The sequence below is a fragment of the Loxodonta africana genome, chromosome 1 (genome assembly GCF_030014295.1).
Source record: "Loxodonta africana isolate mLoxAfr1 chromosome 1, mLoxAfr1.hap2, whole genome shotgun sequence".
In the NCBI taxonomy this organism is placed as follows: Eukaryota; Metazoa; Chordata; class Mammalia; order Proboscidea; family Elephantidae; genus Loxodonta; species Loxodonta africana.
Genome location: NC_087342.1, coordinates 12,322,771 through 12,348,228, shown reverse-complemented (window position 1 = coordinate 12,348,228; position 25,458 = coordinate 12,322,771). Strand labels below are relative to the sequence as shown.

The window sequence follows — 25,458 nt, the reverse complement described above, 5'->3', positions numbered from 1 at the left end:
CTGTAAGGCAATTCTACTCTGTCCTATAGGGTCCCTACGAGTCGGAATTCAACTTGATGGCAGTGGCTGTTTGTTTGTTTGTTTATCTCTTAAAAATTGTTGAGAGGATTAAGTTAGTTAATATATGAAAACTTTTAGAAAAATGAATGGCAAATAATAAGAGCTCTCCACGTAGTTTTTAATGTCTAGCTCTACCGTCAGAACATTTGAGGGCTGTCCTTGGTGGCTCTCTTCTCTTCCGTATATTAATTATTCTTAAAAAAAAAAAAAACAAAAAACCTGTTGCTGTTAAGTTGATTCTGACTCATAGCGATCCTAGAGAGCTGCCCCATAGGGTTTCTAAGGCATGGCTGGTAGGTACAAACTGCTGACCTTTTGGTTAGCAGCCTAGCAGCCGAGCTCTTAACCAGTGTGCCACCAGGGCTCCTTAATTATTCTAGGAGATGGGAATTGCTACTTTGTTTATAAGTCTAAAAAACTGGTTCAGGGAAGACCAGTCCTCTGACTTTATTATCTTATCATCTGTGTTATCTATTTGGTGCTTAAGATATTGTATTTTATAGATAGTTAAATGCCTTTTCTTTCCCAACTAGAACATCATTAATCATTGTGACCATTGCATCTAACATAGCACCCTACACACAGATGTTTGGTGATGATCATGTTTCAGTTACGTTTTACTATGTTAGCCAGGAGGGCAGGAGCTATGTTTGAAGCCCATCTTATTCTTTCGAAATGACTTCCTGTCAGAAATTGGAGGTTCCCATACTGTAACAGGGAAAAAAGCAGAGGGTCAGGAAATTGAGTCTTGGAATATACAAGGTTCATGCCTTTATTAATTCTTTCAGCATACATTCATTAAGTACCTACCACATGCCAGGTACTAGTCTAGCAACTGAGAATACAGCATTGACCCAAAGAGTAAGACCTGTACAAGGCTAGTCTCGGTTTGGCCCTCATGAAGCTTACCTTCTAGTGCAAATTTCCCCCAAATATATGTTAAAACAAATTTTTTATATGTTGTATTAGTCCAGTAATAAATAAATTAATGGAACTGACTAGAATTCAAAAAGTATACCCAAATATATTTATGATAACTTAGCATATGACAAAAACGGCATTTCAGATTGCTACTTTTATGTCTTTTCTTGGCTAATTACCTTAGAAATTTAATGTAGATATGTGCATTTGTCTTTCTAGTACTTTTTAGATCTTTGAGTAGGAAGGGCCTTTCTAAAAAAGACACAAAAAATAGAAGCCGTAGAGGAAAATACTGTTATATTTGTCTACATAAAAAATTTTAAGCTTATGATAAAGACACTGTAATCAAATGTAATGGCAGACAAGGAGAAACTGTTTACAGTCAGCATAAAGGTAGAGAGAGTTCATATCCATGTATGAAAAGCTTCTACAAAAGAATAAGGCAAACAAACTAGTAGAAAAATGGTCAAAGGATGTGAGTAGAAATATATAGAAGAAGAAATGGCCAGTGAACATGAAAATATGCCTGACTTCCCTAATAAATACAAATTAAAATAGCATGATACCAATTTTCATCTTACAGATTAGCAAAAATGTGAAAGATAACATGTTAGTAAAGGACTAAGGAAATGAACAGCCTCATGCTTCGTGGCGGGAATACAAATCAGAAAAACATTTTGTAGAAAAACTTGGCATTGTCTAATCAAGATGTGAACTATGTATACCCTGTAATCCAGCCATCCAACTTCAAGGAATTCATTCTACAAAAATACTAGCATGAGTACATAAACACACATACACTGATATTCACTGCATCATTGCTTGTAATATCCTACAACTGGAATGATTATCAATAGAGATGTTTAAATATATTTTGATATACTCTTTGTTGTTGAGAATATACACGTACACCAATTCAGCAGTTTCTTTGTATGCAATTCAGTGACACTTGTTACAGTCTTCGAGTTGTATAACCATTTTCACTCCTTTTCTGAGTTGTTCCTCCTCCATTAACATAAACTCACTGCCCCCTAAGGCTACAGTCTACTCTTTTGAGTTGCTGTTGTCGCTTTGATCCTATGTAGATAGTTCTTAAAAAGAGCACAATGCTCAAGGAGACATTTTTTTTTACTAGTTAAGCTAGACTGTTTGGTTTTAGGAAGACTTCAGGGGATATTTTTGGTTTAAGGTTTAAAGATTATCTCTGGGCAGTATTTTGGTAGTTCATCCAACCTCTGTAGCTCCAGAAAGTCTGCATTCCATGAGAATTTGAAATTCTGTTTTATGTTTTCCCCATTTGGGTTATGATTCTTCTATAAAATTATTTTGATAAACGCTTACAAAGGAAGCCTAGCATAACGCAGCTATTGGAAAGAATGAGGTAACTGTGCACTCTTTTGGCAAGTTGTGTGCCTACTATGTGTCAGACTTTCTATAAAATTATTTTTAGTTTATATTTTATCTAATAAAAGATGAATTCTGGATGCTGTGGCTTTAGGGTTGCTATGAGTCAGAATCGACTTGACAGCAGTGGGTTTGGGTTTTTTTTTTTTTTGATGACATATCCAACTCTTCAGTATGAAAGATGGACTGAGATGTCAATTATCAAGAATAATAGTTACGAGGTCAGCTCAACTGGACTAAACCAAAAGCAAAAAAGTTTCCTGAATAAACTGAATGCTTTGGAGGTCAGCGTAACAGGGGCAGGGGTTTGGGGACCCTGGTTTCAGGGGACATCTAAGTCAACTGGAATAATAAAACCTATTAAGAAAACATTCTGCATCCCACTTTGGAGAGTGGCGTCTGAGGTCTTAAACTCTAGCCAGCAGCCATCTAGGATGCATCAATCCGTCTCAACCCACCTGGAGCAAGGAAGACTGAAGAACACCAAAGACACAAGGTAATTATGAGCCTAAGAGACAGAAAGGACCACACAAACCAGAGACTATATCATCCTGAGACCAGAAGAACTAGATGGTGCCTGGCCACAACCGATGACTGCCCTGACAGGGAACACAACAGAGAACCCCTGAGGGAGCAGGAGAGCAGTGGGATGAAGACCCCAAATTCTTGTAATAAGACCAAACTTAATGGTCAGACTGAGACTAGAAGGACCCTGGAGGCCATGGTCCCCAGACTTTCTGTTAGCCCAAGACAGGAACCATTGCCAAAGACAACTCTTTAGACAGGGATTGGACTGGAATATGGGATGGAAAGTGATACTGGTAAAGAATGAGCTTCTTGGCTCAAGTAGACACTGAGACTGTGTTGGCATCTCCTGTCCGGAGGGGAGATGAGAGGGCAGAGGGGGCCAGAAGCTGCCCGAATGGACACAAAGAGAGAGAGTGGAGGGAAGGACTGTGCTGTCTCATTAGGGGGAGAGCAATTAGGAGCATATAGCAAGGTATGTGTAAATTTTTGTATAAGAGACTGACCTGATTTGCAAACTTTCACTTAAAGCACAATAAAAATTAATTCAAAAAAAGAATAGTTAGAAAATGAGTTAGAAGTAGATTATTTGGTATCATATGAGACCACTACTGTAAAAACTCATGAAAAGGTTTACACACAAAAAGAAAGTCTTTGATGGTTACAACGGAGGGGAGGGTGGGGATAGAAAAACACTAAATAGACAATAGGTAAGTAGTAACTTTGGTCAAGGGTAAGACGGTACACAGTACTGGGGAAGCCAGCACCACTTGTCCAAGGCAAGGTCAGGGAAGCTCCATAGACACATCCAGACTCTCTGAGGGACTGAATTGCTGGGCTAAGGGCTCTGGGGACCATGGTCTTGGGGAATATCTAGCTCCACTGGGATAACATATTTTATGAAGAAAATGTTCTACATTCTACTTTGGTGAGTAGCGTCTAGGGTGTATAAACGGCCATCTAAGATACAACAGTGGTCTCACTCCTTCAGGAGCAAGGGAGAATGAAGAAAACTAAAGATACAAGGGAAAGATTAGTCCAAAGGACTAACAGACCACAGCTTCCACCAGACTGAGTCCAGTACATCTAGATGATGCCCTGCTACCACCACCGACTGCTCTGACAGGGATCACAGTAGAGGGTCCCAGACAGAGCTGGATGAAATGTAGAGCAAAATTCTAACTCACAAATAATCTAGTTTCTGATTCAAAATAATGATACCTTAGCAAATCTAATGAAAACTACTTGATTGAACTTGTAATTCTTAGCTGAAATCTCAAAAATCCTAATTAAGAATTGCTTTTATCCTTGAACAATAATAAGAATGGTGATTAGCATTACTTTTAGAAACTGTTAACCACAAATGTTGCCTATAGCAAATGTAACTTTATTAACACCAAAGAAATAATTTTAAATTCTCAAAAAAAAAAAAAAAAAGATCATTTGGAAATATGTTCTGCATTTTTTCCACTTTTACATGGGAAGAAATATAATAAACATTGTAATTAAAACCACAGGCCTTGGAGTCATACTGATCTGGATTTGAATGATGATTCAACACATGCTGGTGGAGCCAGGACAAGGGTGTTAAATTCCTCAAGCTTCATTTTTTTAATCTATAAAATGGAAATAACAGATTCTACCTCATAGTGCTGTTGTGAGGATTTAATATGCTAACGCATATAAAAGGATTTAGCACAGTGCTTAGCTCACAGTAAAAACTTAATGTATGTTATTGTTATTGCTAGCTGCCGTCAAGTCGGTTCCAGTTCATAGTGACCCTTTGTGCAGTAGTGCCCGATCCTGTACCATCCTCACAGTCATTATGCCTGGGCCCATTGTCTCAGCTACCGTCCTTCCTCTTGTTGAGAGTCTTCCTCTTTTTTGCTGACTGTTGGCTTTAGCAAACGTGATGTCTTTCTTCAGGGACTCGTCCCTCCTGGTAACATGTCCAAAGCACATGAGATAAAGTCTCACCATCCTCCCTTCTAAGGAGCATTCTGGCTGTACTTCTTCCATGATGGGTTTGTTCATTCTTCTGGCAGTCCATGGTATATTCAGTAATCTTTGCCAACAACACCATAATTCAAAGGTGTCAATTCTTCAGTCTTCCTTATTCGTTGTCCAGCTTTCCCATGCATATGAGGCAATTGAAAATGCCATGACTTGAGTCAGGCATACCTTAGTCCTCAAAGTGACATCTTTGCTTTTAAACGCTTTAAAGAGGTCTTTTGCAGTACATTTGCCCAGTGTAATATGTCATCTGATTCCTTAACTACTGTTTCTGTGGGCATTGGTTGTGGATCCAAGTAAAATGAAATCCTTGATAACTTCAACCTTTTTTCCATTTATCATGACGTTGCTTATTGGTCCAGTTGTGAGGATTTTTGTTTTCTTTATGTTGAGGTACAATCCATACTGAAGGCTGTCATCTTAAGCGCTTCAAGTTCTTTCAGCAAGTAAGGTTGTGTCGTCTGCATATTGCAGGCTGTTAATTAGTCTTCCTCCAATTCTGTTGCCACATTCCTCTTCATATAGTCCAGCTTCTCAAATTATTTGTTCAGCATACAGATTAAATAAGTATCGTGGAAGAATACAGCCCTGACACGCACCTTTCCTGACTTTAAACGACGCAGTATCTCCTTGTTTGTTTGAAGGGCTGCCCCTTGGTCTGTGTACAGGTTCCTCATGAGTACAATTAAGTGTTCTGGAATTCCCATTCTTGGCAATGCTATCCATAATTTGTTACTATCCACGCAGTTGAATGCCTTTGCGTAGTCAATAAAACACAGGTAAACATCTTTCTGGTATTCTCTGCTTTCAGCCATGATTCATCTAATAGCAGTGATATCCCTGGTTCCAAGTCCTCTTCTGAACCTGGCATGAACTTCTGGCAGTACCCTGTCGATGTACTGCAGCAACCGCTTTTGATTGATCTTCAAAATTTTACATGTGATATTAATGATATTCAGTAATTTTTGCATTCTGTTGGATCAGCTTTCTTTGGAATAGGCACAAATATGGATCTCTTCCATTCAGCTGTCCAGGTAGCTGTCTTCCAAATTTCTTGGCATAGATGAGTGAGCATCTCCAGTGCTGCATCCGTTTGTTGAACATGTTAGTTGGTATTCCATCAATCCCTGGAGCCCTTCAGTGCAGCTTGGACTTCTTCCTTCAGTACTATCAGTTCTTGATCATGTGCTACCTCCTGAAATGGCTGAATGTTGAGCAGTTTTTTTAGTACAGTGACTCATTGTATTCCTTCCATCTTCTTTTGATGTTATTTGCTTTGTTCAATATTTTGCCCGTAGAATCCTTCAATATTGCAACTCAAAGTTTGAATTTTTTCAGTTCTTGTAGCTTTAGAAATGCCAAGTGTGTTCTTTTCCTTTGGGTTTTTACTCCAGGTGATTGCACATTTCACTGTAATACTTTGTCTTCTCAAGCCACCCTTTGAAATCTTCTGTTCAGCTCTTTTGCTTCATGTCGTCTGTTCACTTTAGTTATTCTACATTCCAGAGCAAGTTCCAGAGTCTCTTCTGACATGCATTTTGGTCTTTTCTTTCTTTCTTCTTAATGACCTTTGCATTCAATATGTATGATATCCTTGATGTCATTCCATAACTTGTCTGGTCTTCGGTCATTAGTGTTCAGTGCGTCAAGTCTATTCTTAAGATGGTCTCTGAATTCAGGTGGGACATACTCAAGGTTGTTTTTTGGCTGTCGTGGACATGCTTTCATTTTATTCATATTCAACTTGAACTTGCATATATGTTAGCTTTCATAATACATGTTAACTTTTATTCTAATTTAGCAAAAATTATATTTTTTATTCAATATCTGATCTTTTAACATATATTAATACTTTTTTATGTAGAGAAAGTTTTGGGAACAATTTGAAGTGGAACATGGCTATTTTTTAACTTTAGGAAATTGGTTTTATTTATTATGCTATTTATAAATAAGCTTTGGTTATCTTAATATTACTTAACATTTCTGAGCCTCAGTGTGTTGAGGTCCCCAAGGCCACCCCTAGGTTTGGTAATTTGCTAGGATTATAGCATATAGTTATACTCACAGATGTGATTTAACACAGCAGAAGGATACAGCGTAAAATCTGCAAAGGAAAAGGCACATGAAGTGAAGTTCAGAGGAAGCCAAGTAGAAGTTTCCAAGAATCCTTTCCCATTGATGTCACACAGGACAATCTTAATGCCTCCAACAATGACTTGTGACAATGTATGTGAAATATTGTCTACCAGGGAAGCTCACTAGAAACTCAATACCCAGGGCTTTTCCTGGAGACTGGTCACAGAGGCAGCCCCTGCCTAGCATGTACCAGAATGCTAGACTCCCAGAAGTAAAGCAGATGTTCAGCATAAACGGCACTGTTTGTCCCAACGTGTGGGTACAGTGAGCACCTCTTATCAAGGAATGGTGGGAACCTTCCCCAAATCCAGGTTCCCAGATGGCATCCAAAGGGTAGCAGTAAGCACAAAGGTAGCAGTCTCAGACTGCCGTGTTGACTCTCTTCTGCACCCTTAGTTTTTCTTGTATAATGAACATTAATTCCTATCCTAGGATTGTTGTGTAGGTTTGAAAGATTGAATGTGAAGCACTTAGCCTAGTTCCTGACTCTTGGTGGGTGCTCAATAAATAGTTCCTACCAAAGCTGTTCAGTAGGAAATAGAGACACACTGGTTAGAAAAGCCAGAGTTTCCTGTAAAGATGAAAAAAACCTACCTGTCACTTCTCAAACAAGGCAAGCAAAGTCAAGTTTTCATTTATATTGAAAGCGTATTTCAAACATAATTTGGAGAGTGAAGTTTTTTACAGCTGTTTGACCTTCATGCTTTGATTTTGTTAAAATATAGGTGATAAGAGAAATGAAGCCAACTGGTACAGACCCAAGGATACTATCTCTAGCTGCTGAGGTTGCAAAAAGTCCTGAGCAGAATGTCCCTGTTATATTGTTGAAGTTAAAAGGTAAGAAAATATTTTCATGATTAACTAACACTGTTTAAGTAACTAAACAATTCTATCATGGGTGCAAATTTAGTATTTGTTTCTAATTTATTCAGAGAAATCTTAACACTGGTATCTCAAGCATTTTTCCTTTTTAATTTATTTTTAGTTATTCAACATATAAAAATACAAATAGCTCTTGTATTTATTGAGCAAAAATAAGTATATCTTGTTTCCTTTTGCCTTAGAAATAATAAACAGCACACCTTTAGGAGGCTCAGAGTTGAAGAAAGTCAAACAAGACATATATTGTTATGACCTCATTCAGTATTGCCTCTTGGTCCTCAGTCAAGATTGTTCTCGAATCCAGGGTGGTTGGTCTACCGTTTCCCAACTTACTCAAATATTAAGGTAAATTGCAATAATAAACCATCTTGTTCTTGAGAGACGTAGTAGTAGATTTTGATTTTCAATATTTGCTTCCTTTTTTATTCATCTACCTAGCAAGCACTGACAACCTCCTGTGTTAGGTTTTGGTTGTGCTTTTGCCTCATAATATTTATTTTTAACTCTGTATCTATTTGTGTGATTATTTGATTAATATCTAAATTTCCCTCCATGTGCTCCATGAAGATGGTGACAATGCATTTTGCTCACCACTGAATCCCAATGCCTAATATGCTATTTATTATTTAATGAATATTTAAATGAATGAAGAAATTAAGGCATTGGCCCTACACTTGAGAAGCTGACAATAGAGATGGCCTAACAGTCATATGTGGTTTAAAATCAGGAAAGGTGTGCATCAGGGTTGTGTCCTTCCACCATACTTACTCAATCTGTATGCTGAACAAATAATCCAAGAAGCTGGAATATATGAAGAACGTGGCATCAGGATTAGAGGAAGACTCATTAACAATCTGCGATATGCACATGACACAACTTTGGCTGCTGAAAGTGAGAAGGACTTGAACCACTTACTGATGAAGATCAAAGATTACAGCCTTCAATATGGATTATATCTCAACATCAAGAAAACAAAAATCCCCGTAACTGGGCCAATAAGGAACATCGTGATAAACAGAAAAAAGATTGAAGTTGTCAAGAATTTCATTTTCTTTGGATCTACAATCAATGCCTATGGAAACAGCAGTCCAGAAATAAATGACATGTTACATTGGGCAAATCTGCAGCAAAAGTATTCAAAAGCAAAGATGTCACTTTGAGGACGAAGGTGTGCCTGACCTAAGCCACAGTATTTTCAGTTGCTTCATATGGATGCGAAAGTAGGACAGTGGATGAGGGAGACTGAAGAAGAATTGATGCATTTGAATTATGATGTTGGTGAAGAATATTAACTATGCCACAGACTGCCAGAAGAAGGAACAAGTTTGTCTTGGAAAAAGTACAGCCAGGATGCTCCTTAGAAGCGAGGATGGCGAGACTTCATCTCACATACTTTGGGCATGTTCTCATGAGAGGCCAGTCCCTGAAGAAGGACATCATGCTTGATAAAGTGGAAGGTGAGCAATAAAGAGGAAGACCCTCAACGAGATGGATTGACATGTGGCTTCAACAACGGGCTCAGATACAGCAATGATTGTGAGGATTGCGGGGACCAGGCAGTGTTCTCTTGTACAAAGGGTTGCTATGAGTCGAAACTGACTTGACGGCACCTAACAACAACAGTCATGTAAATGTTATGATACAGGCGGAATGCTAAAATGAAGGAAAAAAAAAAATGAAAGATACAAGCAAAGTACTATAGGAGAACATATATAAAAACTATTAATTTCGCTTTGTGGTGTTGTAGCTGTCTCAGCCATATATTTCGTTATCCAAATGTTGTCAATATTCAGAGGCAGAATTAACTGATATAATGCCATGCTAGACACAGTTCATAGAAAAAAGATGAAAATAGTTTTTTGAAAGAGGCAATAAAATAAACCAGATCTTCTCAGTGCCTAAGCTGCATAAAAAAAATACTTATTATAAATTAGATAACTGAAAGTGTGTATTTGCTAATTGGATCCTGGCTTTCTAAATTGCTTACTCCTAATTTGTTACTAGGTAAAGGCCAAATCCAAGGTATACAGTTAGAAAGAACAATTAACAAATAAACATAGGTTTTTTTTTTTACACTTCAATTTTCAAGATTAATTCTTTGTTTAAGCTAATAAAGACATGTTTTTGCTTTGCTTCAATGAAAATACTTATCGAGCCAGGTTCTCTGAATTGAAATTGAAGACTTAAAAGAACCCCATGTTCGTCAATGTACAAACATAATTTCATTTATTAATGGTCTCAATCCAAATAAATACTCTTAAATAATTAACATTAGAAACCAAAGTGCAAAAAAAAACTTGATACAGGTGGACATTAGCCAGTTAGTTTTTAGCGTGCCCAATTTGTAGTTGCTGTGAGTCAGAATTAACTTGACAGCACGCAACAACATTGCTTATCTTATGTTTGCACATTTTGTTGAAAAGATTAAAACAGCAGTCCTTCCTCATTAGAATACACCCATAGAGCCTATTTTTGGATTTGGGGCTTTTACACAAATACTTTTTATTATTGAAACTTCCGAATATATTCAGTGCATATTCAGGGAGTGACTTTGGCTGTGAAAAGCAGTCATTACCAATATTTTATGTGCCATTTCAAGAGGAACCATTTCTCTAAATAACTTTCCCTCCTTTAATATTCAATATTTCTACTAAAGTTGGATTTTTACTGTTTTCCCTTCCGATATAAGAAATACACAGGCAGATACCTTGCAGAACTTAGGAAAGTAGATCTACCAAAACCAAACCCAGCCCATGGCCATAGAGTTAGTTCGAACTCATGATTCCACGTGTAACAGCTGCTCCATAGGGTTTGAAATGAATAATTTCTTTTCTAAGGATCAGCACAAAGCTGATTCCTATGAGGTGGTGGTTAAAGATGTTTCAAGTGTCTAGCATTTCCAAGCTGCTGTACCACTCCATCATCTCTAACATCAACTACTCCCTCTCACCTCGGCACTCTTCCACCTGTCTTTGGGTTCCCTTGTTTACTGCAATGTGTCAATAAACTTAGGAAACATTTAAAGGAAATGGCTCACACAGTTGTGCAGGTGGGCAAGTCCCAAATTCGTGGGTCAGGCATGGACTTCTCCCTGGCCCTCAGTCTCTGCCCAAAGGCACTCAGCTTTCTCGCTCTGTGGGCCAGGAAGCCCACTGCATTGTCTGCTGCGGATCTCTTCTTTGGTGGTGGTGGGCTCTCCTCTCTGCTCTGGAGCTGGCTCTCTTTTAAGGCAGAACTTGCCAAGCCCTCAGTGGCCACAGTTATCTTATTTGCACAGCCCCACCCAGTCAGCTGGGTGGGAGTCACAAGACCATGGCTAGAAGTAATTAATCACACCACAGGTTTTCTTGGCTGTAATTTTTTTCAAAAGCAGATCTCCAGGTCTTTCTTTTGTGGCATTGCTGGGTGCATTCAGACTGCTAACCTTCTAGGTTAGTAGTTGAGTGCAAACCATTTGTGCCATCCAGGGACCTTAGTAGATCTACAGAAAAGTAGAAATTGGTATAAAGTTCAGAGTGTTTGATTTCCTAAGCTGTCCCTTGCTAATCTTATTCTGTGTTTTTCAGCTACCAGAATGTCTAAAATGCATCAGTTGACATAAATGGTATCCATGAATTAACCTCTTAAGGTTAATTTTAGGTGATTTTATCCCATTCACTGACTACTTGCCCTGTTTCTCTTTGTTATGAACCAAGTGTCTTTTCTTTCCTGAGGAGTGGAAATACAGGTTTTTAGGATGAATCTTGGATCTAAGTACAGGCAATGTCCACACCAAAGTTCTTAGACCAGTTTTCCAACAAAAATTCTTTATTGGTTTGGCAACAAAAGAAGGATACAAAAAATCCTCATTAAGGCATGTCAATAGAAGCTTTAGCATTTAGCTGAAATTTATAATCAATACAAACTAAGTCACAGACTTGTGCTCTTGTTTCAGCCATTGCTGTGTGGGCTTGGAGCCAGGAGAAGATGCAGAGGAATTTTACAGTGAATTACTTCCATCAGCTGTAGAAAGTTTTCTGGTTTTGGGAAGACGATTACAGACATGTTTCATCAATGCAGCTAAGGTATATATGTTGTTTACTTAGTGTTTTTTGTTTTATAACCAAAACAGTTTAATTCTTGAGATGACATTCCATGTTATTTTTCAAATATGCGATATTTGGGTGAGAGTACAATTAGAGTAATGGCTTTACACATTTTAAGTTACAACCAAGTAAATAATCATCTCTATATTAGAAAATTCTCAAGTGTTAGCTGAAGCAGACAGTAGAACTTTTTGAAGGATCTGCCTTCCTACTCAACTCTGGACAGCATCAAAAAACAATTATTTCCTTAGTATCTTCCTAAAACATACTTTCTACTTAAATTTATGTTAGAGGAAAGCATTGTTCTCTGTGTTCAGAACTTTTATCAGTAACTCTCAGTGGTGAAAAATAAAGGCAGACTTTCTCCTTGGTCTTTCTAATCCTCTCTAGTCAAAATGTTTCAACCAAAACGTAGAGGTTATTTCAGTTCAACAAGTGCTTCTGGAGTGAATTGTGCTAATTCCCATATATACTTTTCTTTTTTGATCCATGGGTTATTTAGAAGTGTGTTGCTTAATTTCCAAATATTTTAGGATTTTTCTAGATCCTTTGTTATTGATTTCGAATTTAATTCTATTGTGGTCACATAACATACTTTGTGTGATTTCAGTCCTTTGAAATTTTTTCAGACTTATTTTATGGTTTGCCATATGTTCTAGCTTGGTGACTGTTCCATTAAAGACAGTCCATGCCTTGCACAGTGCTATCTTAACTGAAACTCGTGATATGCATGAGTTTCAGTTATAGAAACTTGAGATATGCACGAGTTTCAGTTACCGTGGTACCATGCAAAGTACCAAACCAAACGCGTTGCCATCGAGTCAATTCCAACTCATAGCGATCCTACAGGACAGAGTAGAACTGCCCCCAGAGAGTTTCCAAGGAGCACCTGGTGGATTTGAACTGCTGACCTTTTGGTTAACAGCCATAGCACTTAACCACTATGCCACCAGGGTTTCCATGCAAAGTACAGGTGTGTGTAATGTCCTATACATGTCAGTTCAGTTTGGTTGATGGTGTTGAAGTTTTCTAAATTTTTCCTGATTATTTTGCCTACATGTTCTAGTTTTTAATGAGAGAGCATGTTAAAATCCAACGATTGTGAATTTGTGTAATTCTCCCTTTAGTTCTACCAGTTTTTACTTCATGCATTTTAAAGCTCTTTTATTAGATGCACACACATTTAGAATTGCTATACCTTCTTGATATGATAACTCTTTCATGACGTGGTCTTCTTTATCTCTGGCAGTACACCTTATCTTGAAGAATACGTTGTCTGCTCTTACTCATATAGCCACTCCAGCTTAGTGTTTGCATGGCATATCTTTTTCCAGACTTACTTTTTAACCTGTGTCTTATACTTAAAGTGAATTTCTGTTAAAAGCCAAACCAAACCTGTTGCCGTCAAGTCAATTGCAACACATAGTAGCCCTTTGGGACAGAGGAGAACTGCCCCATAGGATTTCCAAGGAGCAGCTACTGGACTTGAACTGCTAACCTTTTGGTTAGCAGCCATAGCTCTTAACCACTGTACCACTAGATAGTATATTATCAAGTCTTGTTTTTTTCATCTAATCTGATCATCTCTACTTGTTAGAGTGTTTATTTTCATTTAATGTAATTTTTGACATGGCTATGTTTAATTCTACCATTTTGCTATTTGTTTTTTAAATTTGTCTCCTGTGTTCTTTATCATTTGTTCCTTCTTTCCTTCTTAAAAAACCACCGAAACCAAACCCAGTGCCGTCGAGTCGATTCCGATTCATAGCGACCCTACAGGACAGGGTAGAACTGCCCCACAGAGTTTCCAAGGAGCGCCTGGCAGATTCAAACTGCCGACCCTTTGCTTAGCAGCCGTAGCACTTAACCACTATGCCACCAGGGTTTCCTCTTTCCTTCTTATGTTTGGATTAATCAAGTATTTTTTAGTATTCACTTCTATCTTCCTGTTGGCTTTTTAGCCAGACCTCTTTGTATGACTTTGCTGTAGGAATATAATACTCATTCTTAACATATTGCGTCTACCTTGGTTAATATCATACCACTTCAGAATAATATGAGAATCTTATCGTTCCATATATACCACCTTCCGTCTTTTGTGCTATTTCATTATGTATTTTACTTTTACATATATTATAAAGCCCACCGTACATTGTTGCAGTTTTTGCTTTAAATAGTCTATCGACTTCTAAAGGATTTAAAGAAGCGAGAAAAAAAAAAACTTTTGTATTTACCATGTACACTTTTGAATTTTCATCTGGTATTATTTTCCTTTAGCCTGAAGAACCTCTTTTAGCATTTCTTATAGTGCAGTTCTGCTAATGATGACTTCTCTCAGCTTTTAGGTTACCTGAAAATATCTGTCATGTTTTTGCTGGATATATGTAATTTTAGGTTGTCAGGGTTTTTTCTTTCTGCACTTAAAAAAATTTTGTTCCATAGCCTTCTGGCATCTATTGTTTCTGAAGTGAATTCAGCCTTCTTTCTTATTCCCCTCTATGTAATGTGTCTTTTTATCTGGCTACTTTTAAGACTTCTCCTTTTTCTTTGGTTTTCACTAATTTGACTTTGATGAGCTCTGATGTGGTTTTCTTTATATTCTACTTGAGGTTTGCTGAGTTTCATGTATCTGTAAGTTAATATATTTATTCACATTTAGGAAAATTTTTAGCCAATACTTTTCCACCTCTTTCTTTTCTCTCTCAGACTCCAAGTTGTTGAGGTTCTGTTCGTGTTTTTTATTGTTTGCTTCAATTTGAATGATTTCATTTGGTCTGTCTTGAAGTTCACTGAGTCCTTCTGTAGTGTTTTGTTGTAGTTGAATGATACATTAAAGACTCTCTTGTCTTCCTCTGAAGTCTCTTGAGAGCAGATCAGTTGATCCTGTGGAGGCTTGCTCTTAGTCTTTATCATTTTTAGGGCATTGCCTTTGTCCCTGATTCATAGTTCTTATTCCTAAAGTGTACTCTTCTGCGGTTTCAGTGGATAGCCTAAGGTGTTAACCTGTCCTTCTAATTGGAGTGTTCTCTTAAAGGCCCGATGGTAAGATTCTTGCCTTCTGTGGGAATTTGGGTTCTAAATACTAAGGAGCTTCCCAACCAGATTTTTTTTTTAATTGGATAGTGTATAGATGGGGCCCTGATGGCACAGTGGTTAAGCATTTGGCTGCTAACCAAAAGGGTGGCAGTTTGAATCTACCAGTCGCTCCTTGGAAATCCTATAGGGCAGTTCTACTCTGTCCAGTGGATCACTGTGAGTCACAGTTGTCTTGATGGCAGCAGGTTTGGTTTTTTGGTTTAGAGTGTAGATAACGTATAGATAGTAGATCACATGGTATGATGCACATAGGATATTCTGGTCTAAACCAAAAACTGGTATAAAAGGAAAATTATTAGAATAGAGAAACACCTATGCTAGACATTTGAAGTGATTTAACAGCAAGTTTATCGAACTGTTAACCAAATGTGAGGAGCCATGAATTTATTAATGATGTTATCTAGTTGTGTTTTTTGAATGAATTGGGAAGTCTAGGAGTCCAGCTCTGCCCTTGGAGATTGACAACAGTGAGGTTACCATGCCTTTCCTGCTGGTTCTTTCTGTGAACGCGGCAGAGGCAGTTTCTGTAATAAAGGGGTGGTTAATCTATGATATTTTTAATGCTTTTTTGAGTTTTTCATGTATTATATTTAAGTCAACACATGTCTATTTATTAAAAACATGCTAGAATAATAGGGGTAAAATGCTTTTATGAAGACTAATCATGGCAATCATAATATTTTTGCTGTTGTCATCATTACTTTTGTGCTGCAATACAAACTTTCAGGACATCATACATGAAGGAAGCATAAAGGCCATTGAAAAGGCAGGAAAAAAAGAAAAGACCAAAATAAATGTCAGAAGAGACTCTGAAGTAAACCCAGGCATAAGATCTTGTACCTCCTAAATAGCTAGGCTAGATCTTCTGACTCCCCAGGGAGAAGTCATTTTTTTATAAAGCAAATTACAGCAAAGTAAATTAGATTTGTCTTTTGTGTTAAGGGTGAAGAAAAAGATAATTTACTACACTTTTTCCAAATTGTGACTGATTCTCTCTTCTGGCTAGTGGGAGGCCATGTTCAGCTCATTCAGAATGGTAAGAAAAAAGATTTTAATATAATTGAGAAAGAGTCATTGTATCATCAACTGCTAACAGTTTGATCTTTTTTTTCTAAAAATAAATGCCTCTTTAACTATACAGATAACCACGTTTAAATGAAATCATCCTACCATATAAATACACAGGCCCATTTGGACATTTCTAGTTTAAACAGCAAACTTTGAGAATATGAATGTATCATGTTAAGGGAAACATTGCTAGCATATAACTCTTTCCTTAGATTTTTCTGTTTATCAGAACCATAAAACTTAATGATAATTTAAACAGTTTAGGCCAGGAAAATCAATTATAAAAGTTTGCAATATTGTAACTGTGTTTTAGACTTGTGAGAGAAATCCATTATGTTCAGAGTGGATGATTTAACTCATAGTCGTGACTATCCAAGTAATAATAAACTTTTACATAATGACATTTTAATGGACTTGAAAGTTATTTATAGGATATTTCTATTTACATTGAGAAATATAAATGCTAATTTTATATTATGATTCTTTAAGACTGTGAAAATAATCCTTAATGATTATCATGGCAACATTCTTACCCCCTTAAAAATTTTAATTTAATATAAATGCAAGCGTGTAGGAACATCGTTTGATTTTCTTCGGAAGTCATGCTTGAGCTGACATTTTATTTTTTCTCTCATAATTATGCATTTCCATAATTTAAAAACTTTAATAGTTCTATAAGGATTGTTAAAAAAAACATACAACAACACAATCCCTGACCTCCACGCCCTACTCCGTTTCTCATTTTCCAAAGGCAACTACCTTTAATTAGTGTACCTAATACTTTTGGTAGTTATATATGTAGCTAAGTAGTATGCGTAGATACCTTTTTTTTTTTTTTCCCTAAGCGTCATCTATCAATTTCCCATTATGGAACGTGAATATCGAGTTCTCTCCATGTCCACAAATGCACATAACTTCTCATTCTTCATCCTTCTACCATAGTTATAACACAATTTTCATTAGGTAGATATTCACATTGCTAGGAATACATGATTGCTATTCATACTGTGCCTTATAGCATACTTTTTCTAACCTTTTTTTTTAATCTTCTGTCTTAAAAATTGCTAAAATTTCTGTGTAATTCAACTAATTCAACCTCACATAATTCCCCAGTTATGTAAATTTTCTCCTGTTTTTTTCAAATGCAATAGATATTCTATTTCATCTTGAAGAAATTTCTTTTGGAGCCTTTTGACCTGCACGACCTTGGATAGATTGTTTCTTTGGCCTGATACACAGCTATGATCCTAGTATATTTCTTTATTAGCATCCTGGGAAGTGCCTTTAACTCTCCATTAGTGTTGTTATCTCCTGCTAGTTTACTTATATTCCTCTGTCTTGGTTTATTCCATTGTTTTTTTTTTTTTTTTGAAGCCCTGGTGGCATAGTGGTTAAGAGCTTAGCTGCTCACCGACAGGACAGCAGTGCCAATCCACCAGCTGCTCCTTGGAAACCCTATGGGGCAGTTCTACTCTGTCCTATAGTGTCGCTATGAGTCAGAATCAATTTGACGGCAACAGGCTTTTTTTTTTCCGTATCCTTTAGTAGTTTCTAGGGGGTACGTGAGAGGTAATTTTTTGAGAATTTGCATATTGGAAAATGTCTCCAGTCTGCCTCATACTTGAGTTTAACTAGGTATAGAAATATCATGTTGGAGACCATTTTCCCTAAGAATTTTGAAGGCATTGTTCCCTTGTCTTCTAGTCTACACTGCAGCTAGTTAAGAAGAATAATCTTTCTGTCTTGGTCATCTAGTGCTGCTATAACAGAAATACCACAAGTGGATGGCTTTAACAAAGAGAAGTTTATTCTCTCACAGTCTTGTAGGCTTTAAGTCCAAATACAGGGCGTCAGCTCCAGGGGAAGGCTTTCTGTCTCTGTAGGCTCTGGAGGAAGGTCCTTGTCATCCATCTTCCCTTAGCCTGGGAGCATCTCAGCGTAGTAACCTCAGGTCCAAAAGACACGATCTGCTCCTGGTGCTACTTTCTTGGTGGTATGAAGTCTCCATGTCTCTCTGCTCACTTCTCTCTTTTATATCTCAAAAGAGATTGGCTTAAGACACTATCTAGTAGATCTCATCAGTATAACTACCAGTAATTCATCTCATTACATCATAGTGATAGAATTTGCAACACATAGGGACATCACATCAGATGGCAAAATGGTAGACAGTCATACAATACTGGGAATCATGACCTAGCCAAGTTGACAGATGTTTTGGGGGGACACAATTCAATCCATGACACTGTCTTATTCCTAATCTTTTATATGTGACAGGTTTTTATCTCTCTGGAAGTTCGTAGGACCTCTTTGTCCTTAGTGAAATCTTGCAGTTATGTGCCTAAGCGTGGGACTAATCTGATCTAGTATTTCATCCAGTATTTTAGTCACTCATCAGAGTTTTTCAATCTGGAATCTTATATCCTTTATTTCTGAAAGGTTTTTTTGAATGTTTCTTTGATAATTTCTTCCCCTTCATTTTCTTTCTAGAACTACTTTTTTGGAGCTACTCATCAATTGGTCCTATAATTTAAAAACTATTCTTGTCTATTTTTGTTCTTTGGTCTTTTGGGTCTGCTTTCTGAAAGACTTCCTCAACTTTATCTTCCAGCCCTCCTATAGAACTTTTCATTTCTGCTATTTCATTTTTAATTTCCAAGAGCTCTCTTTTGTTCTCTGATAGGTCCTTTTTTCATAACATTCAGTTGTTGTTTCATTGATCCTATATCTTACCTCTCTCAGAATAGGATAGATGGTCTTTTGTTTACTTCTGCCTGTCTGGTCTGTTTCATACAAGATGCTTGTTCTTTTTGTTTTGTTTTGCATATTAGATACTTTCCTCAAACATTTCGTGAGCCGTGGCTATCTGCTCATAATTAAGAATTTAAAAAGTATTTGGAAAATCTCTGTGCCTGTGACAGGGGCTTGGCATCTAGTGTTTCACTGAAGAAGTTTGAACCATTTCATTGGAGATCTTTTCTCTTAGGCTGGATGGAATCTACAGAAGAAACTCTTCCAACTTCTTTCTGAAGAATTTAAACCTGGTTGACAGCATCTCGGGCAATAAGGGGAAAAGGCAGGAGTTGTCACCATTTATCATTTAAGCTTTCATTTAATACATCTGTTTTCAGTATAATGCCTCTTACTTTAACTCTGCTTGGTGTTCCAAGGTTCAGATACTATTTGTTTTATCTTCTACAGAGAAATTGAACATTCAGACTTATGCTTGGAAGGGGGAGGAGCAACCTCCACGTTACCTAGAGTGGGAGAAGGAATTTGAGCATCTAACTGTTTTTTGTAGATTTTTCCCCACCAAATTCTTCTTTTTTTTAACTCCTCTTTCACCCTTTTTCTCAGAACCTTTCAATTCTTGAGTTTTTTTTGAGGGGGGGCGGTTCTTGTTTTTCTGCAATGTTTTTGTATTTTACTCATTCCTCACCCTTAGAATTCAATTTTTCAGGTCTACTTAGTCACTTACCACTTGTCCATTTGCTTTTCATGTTCTGAAGTTTTGTTACTGTTGTTTCCTTTCTTTCATTTGCTTTGATGTGTATTTCGATGTTTTTTTTAATCCCTTTAATTGTCATTTTTGTGGGGTTTTAGGGAGGGAGCAGGGCTAAATGGGTGTAATCAGTAGACCACTTGTAACTGAAAGCAGGTCGTCTAATTTTTATTTACATTTATAGAAAGCAAAAAATAAACGGTTTAAATTATATTATAGAATGTCAAGAATTTCCTTAGGAGTCCTCGAAGCTGTGAAAACATAAAGTCTCAAGATCTTTTCATATTTCACAAGTCCTTGATTCTGTAAAAATAAAAAATGCGCCATGGGGCAATGAACTTCTAGAATAAATAAACAAGGCAATCTGTGAATTCTTCCAGAATCGAAGATGCTGCAGTTCTAGATGTGTCGGGCCTACAGACTAGATGTGTCGGGCCTACAGAGAATTTAAAACAGTGACGTAGATCAGAATCTGATGGGGAGGGCTAAGAAGAGGGGAAGAAGGAGAACAGGAATAGTTTCCAAAAGTCTCCTAAGTGACTCTGATGTACCTTTCTTCCACTCCATTCCTCACCCTTCTGTGAGTCCAGAGATTATCCCCAGTCACACTCTCTCATTTTGGCCCTCTGTTTTCTTAAATACCTTGGACCACAAGATTTCTCTCAACCTTTTTGACCATGCCTCACTGCCCCCAAATAAAAATGCCTAATTCACCTCTGCCACTGATAATTGATAAATATTGAGGAAAAAAACTCTCAGTTTAAACTGATTAGTGGTGTCATGAATCAGTGATAATAGTTCTTTAATCTTCTTGATTTGCATTTTAAAGCAAGAAATTATAATTCATAAAATCAAGTGGCAATAGCCATCAATATTAGTATAAAGTTCCCAATTAAAAAATATATGTTTTACCAAAAATTTAAGGCACTTAGGACTGTGAGATATGCAAGATGTAGTGAAGATAGAGACTACTTGAATAATTTAAAAAATATGCTATATCCTTTTCAAAAACAGTAATAATAGAGCCAAAGTGATAATGCTTCTCAGGTTAATTTGTAAATTTAAAATATTAGTAAAATACGTGTTAAAATTAGATTAAATGATATTGAACCATATGCACAAAATAAATGGGTACATCAAAATTGCTTTATCTAAACCTTTTCCCTCTAAAAGGAATCAGGGCTCCTTGGAGAAATAGCTGATTACAGGTCTGGGATAGAAAGTATAAGGTGAGCCTGAAGTATCTTGGATGCCAAGTAGGAAGGAAACAAAGTCTCCTAGGATCCTGTGAAAAAGACTCGGAAGCCATTATAAAAACGCTTCTACTAGCCAGAGATGGGAAATTTGATTAGTAATAAGGATAACTGCACTGGATTGAACCACATCAGATATGTTTAAACCCATGAGTTAGTCATACTAAAAAAAAACCCAGAAAACAAATCATCATTGGAGTCACCTAGGGAACCAGTTCATTATTTTGAAAACTGGTAAATGAAGGGAAAGAATCTAGTGTTTATGCCACCTTTTCTTATGTATTAGCATAGAGTCGATTCTAACTCATAATGACCCTTATAGGACTGAGTAGAACTGCCCCGTAGAGTTTCCAACATTGTAATCTTTACGGAAGCAGACTGTTACACCTTTCTCTTGCAGAGCGACTGGTTGATTCGAACTGTCAACCTTCTGGTTAGCAACCGAGTGCTTAACCAAGGTGCCACCAGTGCTCTTTAGATATAAACCGTTGCTGTTGAGTCAATTATGACTCCTAGCGACCCTATAGACAGACTAGAACTGCCCCATAGAGTTTCCAAGGAGCGCCTGGTGAATTCGAAGTGCTCATCTTTTGGTTAGCAGGCATAGTACTCAACCCCAATGCCACCAGGATGTAGATAAGGGGAAATTTCCCTTCAGAAAGTATCCGAACTACTAAGTGAAAAAGATGTGATAGAATAGTGCTGTTTTATAACTCTTATTCAGTGAATAGATTTAAGAATTGGTTATCAGAGGCTGTCAACATCTCAGAGAGATGACCAGACATTGAATGTCTCCTACTGGGTCATTGTAATATCCAATAGGAAGTGTTGGTACCAAAATTCATATCTGAATCATTTCAGTCCTCTAGATTCAACTACCAGTTTACAGGAGGTCAGAGAAACATTCAGTTATACTCCAACGATGCAGTTATAAAACTGGACTGTGAGACGCTCATTGCACAAGTGACAGTTTCTTCAGCAAATGCAAAAAGGAAAAAAAACGGATGGAGGGAGAATCAAAGAGATTTGAAACACACGAGCTGCACAGTCACAACGTGTGGGTTTTATTTGGATCGCGATTCACACACACTAAAAAATTCACAAAACAATTGGAAACTGGAACACTGACTAGATATTTGATGAAATTAAGGAAGCACTGTTAATCATTTGGATGTGATAATAGTTTATCTTTTAACAATTCATATATTTTAGGAAATATGTACAGAAATGGGTATAAAACGCTTTCATAGCTTGGATTTGTCTCAGAATAAAACAGAAGATGGAAAGATGAAACAAGGTTGGCCACGAGTTGATTATTGTTAAGATTGAGTGACTGGTACAAAGGGGTTTATTATACTGTTTTCTGTATTTTTATGTGTATTTGAAATTTTCATTATTAAAAAGTTCAAATAAATGAACAGGCCAAGCTGTCAGTTTTTGCTTGGCGGAATGGTGGCAGCAAGATAGGTCTTTCCCTACGAAATAGTTATCTGACTATTCTTGATAAACAGAATAGGGGCTCCAGAAATAAGTTATTAGTAAAGTACTGTAAGATAAATAGTATAAAAAATAAAATGGAGTGACTGTTTAATAAAATATTTTAGCATTACTTTTTCCAATATAGAAAAAAGATGAACTTACATACACACCACATGCCATGTGATTTCAATGAATTCAAAATTAGTTATTAATAAAACATTTAAGTAGACAAAAATAGAATAGTATACTTATTCCAGCTACAGAGATTTTTTTTTACTACTGAAGTAATAAAAAATAGAGATCACAGCAATACTTAATAGTAGTAAGATTGTTTTTCTGCATCATTAAACATTAAAAAAAATTCATGTCTAGTGGAATGTTGGACTATGTAAATAGGAATGCAGAATAAGAGTTAGTATGGGAGATAAATCTGTTCCCTAAAAGAGAGAAAGAAAGGGGAAAGAGTAAAATTGTTTCATAGAAGCTAGGGTGGTATCCACAGAGCCAACCTGCTGGCATACTCATTTTGTGGAAAAGAAATGGAAACTTAATGTTTACTGGGAAACTACTTTGTTCCATACGTCCTACAGCAGCCCGTGAGAGTCCTAATTTCTAGTTTTATAGACAAAGAAATGAGAGTTTCAAGAAGTTAGGTAATTTGTCTAAGCATCCAATGCCAAGTCATCATAACTGGCTTCTCTGAACCTAAAAATCATAAACCAATAAAAACAAGTATTGTTTAGTAGCTAATGCTTTCGTTATTATTTAAGACAAGATACTTGCAAACCCTGTACATCGTGTAACAAAAACTGAAGTTTTTAAGAACACAAGCCACTGATTACAGTCATCTGTGCCGTTTCTGTTTCTTTATATTCTCTCTTCATAGGGCATTTGTTTTCTTTCAGTGAAATCCACTGTTAGAACAGGGATTTAGATTTTGGATTATTTTATTTTCAATTTAAAAACAGATTCTTAGCTTGATATTTATGAGTGCTCTCTATAACTTCATAAAAATAGAATGACTTATTTCTGGTTATTGAAACTACTCATATCTTAAAATATTCTTTATTGTAGGGGGTACAAAGGGAAGAAGTTCAGCAGAAATGGTCATGCTTTCATTTGGCTTTAAAAGAAAAAAAAACCCCACTTATAAAATTTTTTTTTATACCATCTTATTATTTTTGCTTTGATCTTTCTTTTTTATTTCTCTTCCTTTAGTACTTCAAAGTGCTCATTTCTTGCACTTACTGCAAACTGACAATGTTCAAGTAGGATCTACAGTCATGACTCTGCTGCAGAACATACTACATATCAACAGGTGACTTGCTTTTACAAAATGTTACTGATTATTTTTGATCAGAGGCTTTACCATTTTTATGCCAATTTTGCTGAAATCATTGATTATACATGACTTGTACCTGGCACTCTAAAAGGTCTGTTACCATTGTCTTTCAAAAAATAATGAATATAAAAAATGTAAAAGTCTGGAAATTTGTTTCAGAATTGGTATCTTATCTCAGAGCTTAAGAAGCTCTTAGACCAAATCTCAGGCTTAGATAAGAAAATTACTGTGATAGCTGAAGAAAAATATTGGGATTACAATAAAAAATGCTTAATCATATATTTATTTAGCAAATGGAGTGGTTAAGAGCTCAGCCAACCAAAAAGTGGGCAGTTCGAATCCATCCAAAAATATTGGGATTGCAATAAAAAATGCTTAATCATGTATTTATTTAGCAAATGGAGTGGCTAAGAGCTCAGCCAACCAAAAGGTGGGCAGTTTGAATCCACCAGCCACTCCTTGGAAACCCTATGGGGCAGTTCTGCCCTGTTCCTGTAGGGTCGCTATGAATCTGAAATGACTTGACAGTAGTGGGTTTGGTTTTTTTTGTTTATTGTGTACTCAGTATTGTTCCAGGTGCTGTAGAGGAGCATAAAAGAAGTAATGGACAATTTTTTCAGGTTAAATTGGAAAGATAGAATATACACGGTTGAGATTATTGATTATTTCAGTTCAGTATAGACTTACTAAGCAGCTACCATGTGCCAAGTAAAGGACCCTCGTGGTGCAGTGGTTAAAGCACTTGGCTGCTAACCAAAAGGTTGGTGGTTCGAACCCACTAGTTGCACCACAGGAGAAAGGTGTGGCAGTCTGCTTCCCTAAAGATTTATAGCATTGAAAACTCTATGGGGCAGCTCTACTCTGTCGTACAGAGTTGCTATGAGTCAGAATAGACTCAACGGCAGTGGGTTTGGTTTGGATTTGGTATGTGCCAAGTACTGGGTTTGTCATTGGATTTAATAAGTTAAGACACAGTCCTTGTCTTGTCTTCAAAGAATTTATAGTGTATTGGAAGAGGCAGACGCATGAACGTAATTATACTTTAAAAAAAAAGTGTTTTATTTTATATTTAGTTACATTTTAGGTACAGTGTTAAAGGTGCGCATAAGTGTTAAAGAGCTTCTAATCCAAACTGAGGGGGGATTCTTCCTGGAGAAGGTAGCATGTGATATAAAACTTTAAGGAAGAGAAATTAGCCAGAGAGGAAGAGGAGAAAACAGTATTCCCAAGCAGTGCTAACAACAGAAACAAAAGCACAGATATAAGAAACAACATGCTGAGCATGAAAGTAGATACCAATCATTGTTGCTGGAATTTAAAGTTTGGTATGGGAAGGTAGGTAGCAAGTTCTGCAGACACTAAGTTATAAAGAATTTATCTACTTTGTTAAGGAAACTAAGTATTACCCTATAGGCAGTGGGACCATTAAAAGATTCTTAAAGTAGATGAAAATGGTCAGATTATATTTGTTATGTCACTCTGGTGTCTGTATTGAGGAAAGATTTTAAGAGAGATAAAACTGTAGATGCAGCAATTAGAAGAAGCACCATAGTAATCCAAGTAAAGTAATGAAATCCTGGCCTTGGGCACTGCTACCAGAGGAATGGATTTAAAAAATAATGACTTAAAATGATCAGGACTACACTTCTGATCAAGATGGAATACAGGAATAGATTTATCCACCTGCAAAAA

General features: G+C 36.8%; 1 protein-coding gene across 4 annotated transcripts in view; it reads left to right on the top strand.

Annotated features, from left to right (window-relative positions):
- Window positions 1-25,458, top strand: part of IQCB1 (IQ motif containing B1) — an 86,439-nt gene that overhangs the window by 2,107 nt on the left and 58,874 nt on the right. For all 4 annotated transcript variants that reach the window (XR_010322359.1, XM_003412969.4, XM_023551742.2 and 1 more), the window contains exons 2-6: window positions 7,785-7,896; window positions 8,124-8,286; window positions 11,876-12,005; window positions 16,065-16,158; window positions 23,643-23,742. Coding sequence is in view for 3 of the 4 variants with exons in the window: in XM_003412969.4 (XP_003413017.2) it covers window positions 7,797-7,896; window positions 8,124-8,286; window positions 11,876-12,005; window positions 16,065-16,158; window positions 23,643-23,742 (587 nt within the window). In the remaining variant the exon portion in view is untranslated. The remainder of the gene's footprint in view (window positions 1-7,784; window positions 7,897-8,123; window positions 8,287-11,875; window positions 12,006-16,064; window positions 16,159-23,642; window positions 23,743-25,458) is intronic.